At 30.9% G+C, this 12,715-nt stretch overlaps 1 protein-coding gene across 3 annotated transcripts; it reads left to right on the top strand.

Annotated features, from left to right (window-relative positions):
* Nucleotides 1–437: 437 nt before the first annotated feature.
* CysRS (cysteine--tRNA ligase, cytoplasmic) lies at nucleotides 438–4,580 on the top strand. Of its 3 annotated transcripts, none has more exons than XM_017901411.1 (10): nucleotides 438–504; nucleotides 1,442–1,636; nucleotides 1,766–2,108; nucleotides 2,256–2,396; nucleotides 2,473–2,683; nucleotides 2,745–3,214; nucleotides 3,300–3,444; nucleotides 3,555–3,763; nucleotides 3,841–4,215; nucleotides 4,319–4,580. In XM_017901411.1, exons 2-10 carry the CDS (start codon nucleotides 1,458–1,460, stop codon nucleotides 4,433–4,435), a joined length of 2,190 nt encoding a protein of 729 aa, XP_017756900.1. In that variant the 5' UTR covers nucleotides 438–504; nucleotides 1,442–1,457; the 3' UTR covers nucleotides 4,436–4,580. The 3 variants fall into 3 exon arrangements, with proteins under 3 accessions (XP_017756900.1, XP_017756909.1, XP_017756916.1); XM_017901420.1 differs by having other exon boundaries at nucleotides 445–517; XM_017901427.1 differs by lacking the exon at nucleotides 438–504 and adding an exon at nucleotides 802–954.
* The last annotated feature ends 8,135 nt before the right edge of the window (nucleotides 4,581–12,715 follow it).

Raw genomic sequence — 12,715 nt, 5'->3', positions numbered from 1 at the left:
ATGATACATACTTTATATAAAAATGTGAATAAAAAATATATCATTTACTTCTGTAATTAAAATTTTATTTTAGATTATTTAAATATATTAATTAATTTAATATATTAAATTAATGTTAAAATTTATAATAAATTAAATTAAATTAAAATTCTTTGCATAGTAAGAGAAATTACTTTTATAAAAATGGGTATCTTATATAAATTTGCCATTGTAAGTTATAATATTATTAACACGAATATTAATACGCTTAAAAGATAACAAGTAATGTGACAAATCATTAATTTAAAGTAAAAAGAACAAAAAGAACAAGAAATTGTATTTTGTAATATAATATCCATTTACGATGAGTGACATAAAAGTGTTCAGAAATTTATTTGTTAATAATATTGTAAACTAATTTTAAATCTACGTTTTATTTTAAAAAACAAATTAGGTTAGGATGATGCAAGTTTCGAATTGACTACGTTAACTACGGCAAACTTTGAAACGCACCAGTCGTACCAGGTAGGCTATAATGGTAGGAATTCATTTGCGATGTATTCCACATATCAAAACGACATTATTTATTTTTTTCTATTTTGTAGTAAATTATTACTGTACATATTTAGAATTTAACAGCTAAAGAAGCTTTTGTGCACCTATAGGCGTCCACAGTAGTCAAAGGATTAATAAAAAATACAGTATAATGTGTATATTTTTAATATTTTTATGTTGTATATCCTATATTTATAATCCAGTGCTTATTCTTTTAAATTACTTTTAAAAACCCAACTTAAGATCCTAGAACTTAAACAAAAAGGGCGTCACTCATATTTGGGTGATGGAACCGCTACGGAAGCATGTCCCTCACCCAGATGTGATTTGTATATAAAGTTTCTATACGGTCCTATATTTCATACAATACAATGTTTACAGAACTAAAGAAATTGTTTCTATGAGAATCTATTAATATATGTAATTATATTTTTTTTCATATATCTTTACATCAAGTTTTACTTCGTATTACAGTATTAAAGACTAAATGAGGAAGTTTGAGGTTACAAAAAGAATCTTTGACAACGCTGTTTCTGAATGTTGAACATAATTTATTCAATTTACGCATATGAATTACTTAAATAGTACTTTTTTTCATTTGATAAAATTGAAAGAAATATATTATTTTTGGTAACAAGTATCTTATATATGAATATGTTTAAAAAATGATGTATACGGAAATGAGTAAAAATTTTGCAATAGAATTCTAGCCACATGGTACTTGTTTGACAATCTTCCTTTGTATATTTGTGTAAATTGTTTTTTAGAAAATAATTGTATAAAGGCTTTTTATATTAAAATATTTTTAAATAAAATTTTTGTTAAGGAAGTTTTATTATACAATTTTTAATTTTTACAGTAATACAGAAATATTTACATGATATTTATTATTTTTGGGTTTTTCCAGATTTTAGAGATTAGAAATGGCAAAGAGAATACAACCATTTTGGATTCCACCGCAAGGAAAAAATAGTGTAATTCTCAAATTGTTCAACAGTTTGACTAGAAATAAAGAAATATTTATTCCTCAATTTGGAAATCATATATTATGGTATAGTTGTGGCCCTACAGTTTATGATGCAGCACATATGGGACATGCTAGGTAATTATAAAGTTACATATAAAATCATATTATTTGAAAGTATATTTTTTATTGAATTATTATTGACAGTTAGTGAACTATTATAATAGTTATTTTTATGTATTGTTTTATAACTTTATTCTTATTTAGATCATATATATCCTTTGATATATTAAGACGTGTGTTATCTGATTATTTTGGATATAATATTTTATATGTAATGAATATTACTGACATAGATGATAAAATTATAATAAGAGCTAGACAAAATTATTTATATGAGAAATATATAAAAGAGAATCATACTCTTGATAAAATTTTGGATGATGCAAAAAATGTAATGTTCATTTTTGAAGATACAGTGAAGAATACAAATGATGTAGATAAGAAATCTATGCTACAGAAGATATTGTGTAATGTAGAAAGGGCTATTGAAAATCTTGAGAATGCAGTAAAACTTAAAGATGAGGATAAAATGAAGGAATTTCAAGAAGTACATATACTTTTTTTATATTGTTGAAGTATAAACAATGGATTTATAAGTAGTAATAATATTATTATTTAATATTAATAATATTATTACTAATTTTATTTAATGATTTATTTAAAGACATTATGTTTATAATTTCTATGGATGTAGTTGTTACTAAAAGAAATGCGAGATCCCTTAGCAGAATGGTTGGATAAAAAGAAAGGAGCTACAATTACGGAACATTCAATTTTTACCAAACTAGCGCAACATTGGGAAGTGGAATTTCATAAAGATATGAATTCTTTAAATGTAAAATTAAATATATTCTTACTTTTAATTGCATGTTAATCACTTGTGTAGAAAAGCTCACAATAATGTTTCTTAGGTATTAAGACCAAATGTTTTAACAAGAGTTAGTGAATACATTCCTGAAATTATAGCATTTATTAAAAAAATTATAGAAAATGGAATTGCATATGAGAGTAATGGTTCTGTGTATTTTGATGTTGCCACCTTTGATAAACAAGATAAACATTATTATGCTAAACTTGTTCCAGAAGCATATGGTGATACATCAAGTTTACAAGAAGGAGAAGGTAAAGACTAATTTTATGAAATGCTACTATAAAATTTTAATTGATCATCTTTTTTATCTAGGAGATTTAAGTACATTAGAGGTATCTGAAAAAAGATCAGCAAATGATTTTGCTCTTTGGAAATGTTCAAAAGAAGGAGAGCCACGGTGGGAAAGTCCTTGGGGTAAAGGACGGCCAGGTTGGCATATAGAGTGTTCAGTTATGGCATCTATAATTTGTGGAGAAAGTTTAGACATTCATAGTGGAGGAGTAGATTTAAAGTTTCCCCACCATGATAATGAAATAGCACAAGCAGAAGCATATTTTAATCATTCTAATTGGGTTAAATATTTTCTCCATTCTGGTCATTTAACTATAGCAGGATGCAAAATGTCGAAATCATTAAAAAATTTCATTACTGTACAAGATGCATTGAAAAAACATTCTGCAAGGCAACTTAGGCTTGCATTCCTTTTGCATTCATGGAAAGATACATTAGATTATAGTGATAATACCATGCAAATGGCAGTTCAATATGAAAAGTTTTTAAATGTAAATATAAATATTTACTATACATTATTTTATAAACTTTTAATATTTGACAATGGATATTTAAAATCTGTAATTTGAATTATAGGAATTTTTTTTAAATGTAAAGTGTGAGATTAGATCTTTAGGTACAGAAATAAACATTAATACCTTTACTAAATGGACAAATTTTGAAGTAGAATTGAATGAAAAGTTTCATAATGCCAGAGATCTTGTACATAATGCATTATGTGGTAAGTAAATGTTTATAAATTATATACTGTAAATAAATATTTCATTACTGTCAGTTATTGTATAATATTTTTATATATTAACAGTAATTAAAGGATAAATGTTATTGCAGATAATATTGATACAAGAAGTGCGCTTGATGCAATTAGAGATCTTGTAGTGCACTGTAATATTTATATGAAACAGATTAAACATCCAAATACATTGTTGCTTAGAGATGTTGCAGTTTATATTACAAAAATGTTTACTATATTTGGAGCTATATCATCAACACATAATGCTATTGGTTTCCCAGTAGATAGCAATACTGCGAATTTAAATGTATATTTTATTTTTATAATACTTGTATTCTTCCTTTATATGCATTCTGAATCTCTTAACTATGAATTTTATTAAAGGTTGAAGAGGTTGTTATGCCATATCTCGAAGTTCTGGCAAATTTCCGTGAGAAAGTAAGAAATTATGCAAAAACTTTGGAAGCTAGTAGTATTCTTAATGAATGTGATACATTACGTGATGATATTTTACCAAATATTGGAGTACGTTTGGAGGATAGTAATGAGGAGGTTTGTAAAATTAAATTAGTAAATAGAGAAGAACTTTTAAAAGAAAAGGAATGTAAGATGCAAATGGAGTTGGAAAAAACATTAGAAAAGGAAAAGAAGAAAGTGGAAGCTGCTGCTGCAGCTGCACTAAAAGAAGCACAAAAAAAGATTCCACCTTCTGAGATGTTTAAATTAGAAGAAACTAAATATTCTCAATTTGATAGTAAGGTACATAGAATTGATTAAATCAGATATATTTGATCAGATTTGATTAAATTTAATAAAAGGAATGAATTTCTTTTTGCATTGCTTAAGCAACTGTTTTGTTTAGGGTTTACCAACGCATGATATCAATGGTAAAGAAATCAGTAAAGGACAGATGAAAAAGTTGCAAAAATTGCAGCAAGCACAAGAAAAGAGATATAATGAATATCTTGCTTCTATTTAATTTATGATGTTTAACATTTTTATCTGCATAGTATTAATCAAATGCATCGGAGAAATTATTGTTTAAGAAGGATATTGGTTTCACCCTCCTGAAATATTTATTTTCATTTTATTTGCTTATTATTGCATTGTTCATTAATTTATTATTATTTATGAACGTGGCACCGTTTACAAAATATGTATGTTTATATTTATATGGTACTTAATTAAAACAATTAATTTTTCAATACTTTACAGATAACTTATTTATATAAATATTTTAAATGCATATTTGTTATATTAATCGTGTTATTGTCTTAAATTACAATATAAATTTATTCAATAAATTTCTTAAATTGAATAAATAAGTATCTTTTTAATATCTAATATTTAAAAGTGTACATGTATTTATAAAAGTGTATTTACATATCGTATTTAAAAATCATTTTGATGATATGTAATTAAAAGGGGGAGAATACTAATTACTAAATTACATAACTTAGTTTTTTTTTTAATGAAAATATCTGTATTTAAACAAACAAGTAAGCAATTAGTCCAAATAATATTCTGATTGTAAAATTGCATTGTTGATATATTTTTATGTATAAAAGAAGTGATTTCTTTATTACAAAGTATAGAAGTATTAAAATAAGATTAGAAAGAAATATTGAGAAGGACATAAGAAGAAACTTGATCAAAAACAAAGATGCTTTGGATAATAAGTTAGAATAATGAGAGAGAAGTGTAATTATTAAGTATTTATAATAAATTAATTAACGTTATCTACTGAGGAGACATTTTTGTATAATGAGTTAATGTTTTTTAAATCGTGAGGATAAAGAATAATTGGAAAATATTGTATTGATAGTAAGGTAAAACCATATAATATTGTTGTTGCACAGGTAAAATTATGATTGATTATGTAAAATGTTTTGCGACACGTCGCTATTGGATTCCCTAGAGTCCTGAAACAAAATAAACTTCGTAGCATTTCCATCCTACCGGATGAATCTGACACGTGGTGCTGTCCATTATTAAAGCATAATACCCCTTTCACAATGACGTGTGAGTCGGTGTGTGACAGCTTTATAAATGTAAAAGCGATATAATGTCCGACTTGCAGTGAAGCAGACCGATATTCATCCGGTATTCAGGAACTGTGAAAACGCAAAGCGAGACGAGGCGAGCGGGTCGTGTATCATGCGCTATTCCAACTCGGGAAAATACGTTGTCTGATAATGTCTCATACCAAAAATGTAATAGAATAATTAAAAAATATTTTTTTTCTATTTTTTGTATTATTTTTTAAACAGATAATTATAAGGCAATACATATATATTTCTCGATTAAAACTTTATTTTAGTAGAATCTTATATTTGATTAGAAATTTTATTGGAATCTACTATGAAATAATTGAAAATTTACAATTAGATAGTTATAGAAATATACGCTATAATTAGTACTAATTATTGTATGGAACACAAATTTTTTATTTGGTTATAGAAAATTGTAAATTAACAATAACAAATAAATACAGAATTCATATAGCAGATTTTATTGCCAGTTGGAAAATGCTTATTTTTGGAAATAAAAGATTACTTTTTACATTTTTTCTATAATATTAGATATTCATGAAAACATTTTATATTGAGAAAATTCGCATACTTGTTTTGTGCAAGCGATGAAGAAGAATGCAACTTGAAAATTTATTTATTTTTTATTACATTTTTTTGTGCTTTTGAAAGTATAAGTATTGCATTAATTAGCAGATATCTGAGAAAAAATCTTAAATATTTTTTTAATATCTTTCAAAGATGAAAAGCTTATATGTACAACATGTATAAGTTTTAAAGAAAAATGTTCTTTCTCGCGTAATTTTAGTTTTAAATATTCGTATTGATGATTGTTTAAAAATATTTTCATTTTTAAGTCATTAATTAAATCAGCTTGGTAACATCATATTCTTTACAATTAGGAGCGTGTTTAGATGTATGAAAATAAATACATACAGAATTTTTGTAATATGTATTTTAAATAATAATTCAAAATCTATGTTAAAATCTCAATTACATAAAAATCAGATATAAAAAAAGAAAGAAAATGGAGTAACTTATAAATTAAAATAACTATAATATTTCGACCAAAAATTGGTTATTTCAAAAGTATACGTGAATTTTATCAAAAAGAAAAAGAAAGAATAACTTACTGCTTTTGTTAAAATTAAACTGTCATAATGGGTCTCTTATAACAATATCAATCATACATTATTGAGTTATTCATTTGACAAATATACGTTTTTATTTTTATAATAGGAGTTTGAGTTTAAGGTTACGTATGGAAGTTCTCATTTCTTACTCGTGTAAAGTGAAAGAAAACTATTTCTGAATGGAACTAATAGAAATTATGAGAAATAAAAATATTATATACGGTACAGACGATACGTTATCAGTAATAAAACATTTTCACTGGTTAAGAAGTTTCCTGCGTTTTGTTATCGTTTTGACGGAATATAAATGGTTATCTACTAGAAGATGTTACCATCTAATTAAATCATTTCGAACTGTATTGCCAACAGTTGGATAGATGGAAGCAGTGTATCGCAGGGACATGATTAACACTAATTAATAAAAAAGAATTTATTTTTCATCATGATAGTAATGAAAAGTAAAGAAAACACATAAAATTATTATTGTAAAGATAGTGGTATTAGTAATTTGAAGGAATAATAATATTTCTTTGATTTACGTAGTTCGAAACTTAATCAGAGTGCAATATTTTAACGAAATTGTGAAATTTGTGTTACCACGTAGTGAATTTTACCAGGCGGTTTTCTTTTCGTCGCGGTGTATGAAGAAAAGAAAAGAGAAAAGAAGAAAGAGAGAAGACGAGTAAGTTGACGTTAACAATGCGTGACGGTTGGTGCAAAAAATATGCTCTCGAATATGAAGTCAAGAGCGGTAAAAAAGCAAACAGACTTTTCGCTTGAATTCTTTCTTTTTCACTCACCCTCTCGCTTTGCTTCTCACTTTCTCTCCTTTTCACCCTATTCGTGGCGGCGTGAATGAATACGTAAATTTTTTCGAGAAAAGTCCGATTTCCGCACCCCAAAGTCGAAAGGTCTCGATTCTTGATTGACACCTGAATGTTCTCGTATGCATATATAAAGCCACCCTCTTTCTCTATGTATCGCTGCTCTCTGTCTCTCTGCCCGATGCACGGTCGCGTTTCGTTCGTCGGTTTCTCTTTACCCGGAATCGGAGTTCGGTAACTGTTGTAATTTAACGAGCACCGCTTTTTACTCGTATTGCCGACGTGTTCATTTTTTTTTTCTCTTTCACACTGCCATTTTTTCTGTTCTAGCTATTTCTGCGACGCAGTTGATCTGAATGCTTCAAAGTTACTGAATGACGATAAAAGGAGCTTGGAAAAAAATATATATAGAAAGGTGAAACGTTATTATACGAGAAGATCGACTTGGTACGGTGAACATTGGAAGGTACGTTAGTAAATTAGAATAGAACCTTGTACTATGTAATTCGAACGACCAATACGTTATGCTGATTGTAGCAACGGTTTTTTCCAAATTCGTTGCGGAGCAATTCGTAACTTCGATTGCACTGGAGACACTGAAATTAGCAAAAGAAGGTGAGAATTTTTTCGAGAATGATTCGATAGAGAAAAACATTGTAATTAATAGTATCCATAAGGTTTCGAAAGAGAGGTTTATTAACACTAAATCTACCACGACCGGTCGAAAGACCTGTAGATGAAAACATGAAGAGAGAAGAGTTTAAAAAGAAATGGAATAAGAAAAAATATTGAAAATTCATAATACGCATATTAAAAGAAAAATCGAAAAGTCAAGTGACTAGGGCGATAACACTGAATATAGAATTTTGAATTAAAAAATTAGAAAACGATTATTTAGACTATTAGGTTAGTGTTAATAGATTATGTGAAAATACATTCAAATGTCGTACGTTTGATTAAATAACCATTTTGAGGGAAGGTTTTAATACTTATGCATCGCGAACAAATTCCGGACCAAGCAAGATAACTAGGAGCTAGACATAAATAATGTATTGTTCGCTATCCGAGGACAGCCATCCCGGATTGTTTGTTCGTGTGGCATCAGGGTGCGTTTGAAGGGGTGGCAGGAGGTCACAGAGCCCACTTTTATAACTCCATCGACAATTTTCAGCTACCCTCTCGTCGGTTTTCGATTTATACCGCAGACTCCATCGTGCTCTTATCCTTTTGTTTGATTTATTCTCTTTTACCGCGGAGGAGTGATTTTTCGAAACTTTCCCGCTAGCCGAGCGATTATTGCTATTGTTGCGTCCTTTCGGCTGGTTGGTCACGTTGAAACGTTCGAAAAGTCGATGACAAATTGCCGGCAGACTGTTCATTGCCACCAGCTTCATCGTGTCTATATTCCTGAAGTTTGGTAAGAAAATTATAATGGAAAGGATCGAGCTGTGTTTGGAAGCGTTGGAAGGTACGTATTTTCAAATGACACGAATATTATTTTAAATGAAAGTAAATTTCATTGTGTAGCATTTCGTTATTTTCTTAAGCAATAAATTGTCAAGTAAGTAATAATTTTATTCTTTTCCATTTTTTAGGTGTTGGAGATGGCGTTTTTGCAGAAACAGCATACTACCCCTCTTTATCGTTACTATCATCTACAGTAAGCGTTACCAATATTCTTCCACATTTTCATACAGTTTATATAATATAATGTAATTAAAAATCATTTGAAACACCGTTCGAAAAGAAGTATCACAGAAAATTCAAAATTTCTAACAACATCAACAACCCGATATCAGCCATAATTACCTCAGAATTGTTCCTGGATTCTATAGAAGCTATTTGATCGCCTGTATCTGATCTCACGGGGTGGGTCGACATTCCGTGTGTGTTTTTCCAACGCAAAAACAGCGTATAAATACCGCTTGTTAGGTCAGCTCGCCTCGAATCCGATTGCGTCTCGCGCCACGTAATGGTACCCTTTTATGTTAATCGCTAACCCTTCCACGTTTAACCAGCTGCGCTCGTTCATTGTCTCGGCCAGTTTTTCACGTGCTTTTTTCTCTTACCCGCGTGTTTCGAGCGAAACAAAACGCACGCGCCTATGCGTCGACCCACGTGTCGATTCGCAGTTAGGCCGCGTTTAGGGGTCAGTTTTTGCCATAGACCGCGATAGCGAGGATGAAGAAAAAATGGAAGGGGTGGTTACTAAGCGCGAAGAAAAGGTGGCGGAGGGTGAAGATTGGCTTGAATTAGAAGGGAAGGAAAAAAAAGAGGTGGAAAAAGTGTTGGGTTCGATGAAAGGTGTCAGATACATTCAACCCTTCGGGATTCGTACTTATCCTAAAGCTCGACGTGCTTATCCCGAAATCCTGGAAGTCACGATATCCGGTTACTCGCGAAATTTTTTTTTACGTTTCTTAATTTTATTTTCATATTTTCTTCTTTTGCCCTTAATCCGTATATTGGTAATTTTGAAACACATTTTTTGTACTATAAAGTTCGATTCGTACATAGATTTTCATTCAATCTTCATTATTCTATAATAGTATTAAATGTTTGTTAAAATAAATAGATTTAAAGGTTGGTAGTGGAAGACCAGTGTTATTAAGACTAGGATAAATAATGTAAATTTTTTTTTTCGAAATTATGAATATTACGTTTATAATATAAAATTTATTTTATTTCAGATTGTTTGCTGTTCCGTACTATACCGTCTTCCTAAGACGTTTGGATCTATGTGACGTTTAACGCAAAATTTCGAACCACTAGGTGATGTTGAACAAAATTAATGTATTTTTATAAAATAATTCATTAATTTTTCTAAACGGATGTTTTATATTTTCAGCTAATGTATCTTCCAAGCAATAATTAATTTACATTTCATAAAATTATCGAAAAACCGTCTTAATTGCTCTATTATAAGGAGGAATAATTAATAAAACAGGAGAAGAATACATTTTCAAATAAATAAATTGATCGAAGAAGTTTTTATCGGATGCATGATTTCGGGAAATGGAAGAAAGAATTAGTACAAAACGAATGTGCCAATTAAAAAGAAAAGAAAGAAAAAGAAAAGAAGAAAGTAAAGAAAAGGGAAATAAAATAAAAACCGATAATTCGCAAGGGGAAACGAGAAAGGAAGAAATTATAGGTCTCGCAGAGACCTGCCTTCGAGAGTTAAGGGTGGGCAGACTTTAACCCTTTCACCCTCGAGGGCATGCGCACTGGAGGAAAGTCTGCAATGCAACCTCGATAATTGCTGCATCCGAGACAAAATGGTAGGCGTTCGTAGCGATGGCGGAATCGTAGAACGTATAACCCGGAGCAACACCTCGAAAACAATACATGTACTGTCCTTATACTCATCGAATCCATCAATTTCCCATCGATCATGCTGGGTATCGTATGCCCGCGATGCTTTGAATTTCAAATTCGTCGTCGGTTCGACTATCTTAACGTTTGTCGTTTGGCGGTTCCTGATAGGCCGATAGGTGTCTTTCTAGCTTGCAGTGCAACGCGTAAAGTCATGCTTCGTTGAAAGGAAGCAATTACCAGAGAGATTTAAGGAGGGCAAAGAGGATCACGGCGTCTTTCCTCTTCCCTGTTCCCTCTCCTTCTTCCCTACTCTGGTCCAGTCTTCTTCGGGGTTGATGGCGCGGCTTGCTCCGTAGTTAGCGGGGCGTGTCTTCAGTTTCTTTGAATTAAACATCATGCCTGCTTCAATCAGCCCATCCCTTCGCCTCCTTCGCTCCTTTCCATTCCTTCCACCAAAGGTCCACGAGTGAACCTCGCCCCGTACTCCACCTAGTCCACGTTCGAGCGTTCTCTCTTCGTTGCACGGGCCTCTGTTCGATGGTTCCTCGTTCGAAGAACGCTTCGAGCGACTGGGTGAGGTCGAAGGTGAATCCAAAGGGCAGCGGGACCCTTTCTAGAGAAGACACGCATCGCAAGATATATCTCTTTATAAATTTGTAATCAGTTTTTACAACGGCTTCCTAGCTCCACGGTTTTCCGGACTCCACGGTCTTCGCCACGTTCCCTTGCACTCGCGAAGCGGATTTCTGTTTTATTAACGTGGCCGTGACGTGTCGGTTTGCTATTAACGACGAGAAAAATGTTTCTTGGGGTTAATATTGGCGAATGTTGAAAAATTTTAAACGAAAGATTCACGAGGACTTTGTGTTTTTGTGTAATAGGTCAGATTTGTATTTGTATTTAACGTTTCTTTTTTCCTTTTTTGTAGAAGACGTTCATATCGTTATTTAATTTTTTAGGTGTATCTGCAAAAACAGAGTCATTTTGATTAGCTTGGTAGTCCACTGTGAAACGGAATATCCTATGTATCTCTTTCTCTTATATTTTTCTTTGTCTATGCCCACTAGAATTCCTTCGATGTTCGTGCTCAACTATTCGATACTTCAATGATACGTGTCAACATCGCATTTTGTGTTTACCTAAATCGAGACACACGATGCTCGTTTTCTTTATTTCTGTTCGAAGGAACGTCAAAGCGAGATAATCTCATTGTTCTCTTCGTCGGTATTAATACTGGGCTTTTTATAATTCACCATGGCTGTGAGTACATAGAAGGTGCTCTCTTGAAAAGAATAGAAGGTGGGTACGTAAATTCACGATAGAGCTGGAACGTCCTGCCATGAGTATACATAAGTCTTGGACTCAGGTGGTGCTGGGTCGACAGGATGTTCATACCGCGAGCTTCAGACACTTTGCTTTTACCGAAATTTATTTTCTCCCACGTTTTACGGGTCCTGTAAACGCACGAGGCAGCGGGAACAATGTTACACGCGTCAAAAAGTATAATGTACAGGGGGTTTCGAAATTCCTGTCGAATAATTTAGATCCTTGTTAGGATTGGGTGGAAAATCTTAATGAACGTGTATCCAAAACACGTTTGATTCAAAGGTACAGTCACTTAGGGAGCTGGTAGGTTGATTTTTTAGGAAAATTTATTAAAAATAATTGTACGATCTTCTTATATCTCTTAAAATATTCTTGTATTTTAAGAAAATATATTTCATTAAAATTGTGTATTCATATGGATAAAGTTTTAATTGATTGATGTTCTTAAATATTTTCTACAGATTTATTGCATTTTTAAAATTATATATTTCTAATGTTTACCAAATTACTTATTTTTTTGTATTATCTTATTCTTAATTATCAAATTATTGACAAAATATAACTCCTTAATTTCATAGCATATTTGTTTTTACTCACTTTTATATTTTATCACGCTATGCAACTCCTT

This window comes from Eufriesea mexicana, unplaced genomic scaffold, assembly GCF_001483705.2.
Source record: "Eufriesea mexicana isolate 0111107269 unplaced genomic scaffold, ASM148370v2 scaffold474474821, whole genome shotgun sequence".
In the NCBI taxonomy this organism is placed as follows: Eukaryota; Metazoa; Arthropoda; class Insecta; order Hymenoptera; family Apidae; genus Eufriesea; species Eufriesea mexicana.
The sequence above is the reverse complement of the archived record's forward strand: the minus strand, read 5'-3'. Positions and strand labels throughout refer to the sequence as shown.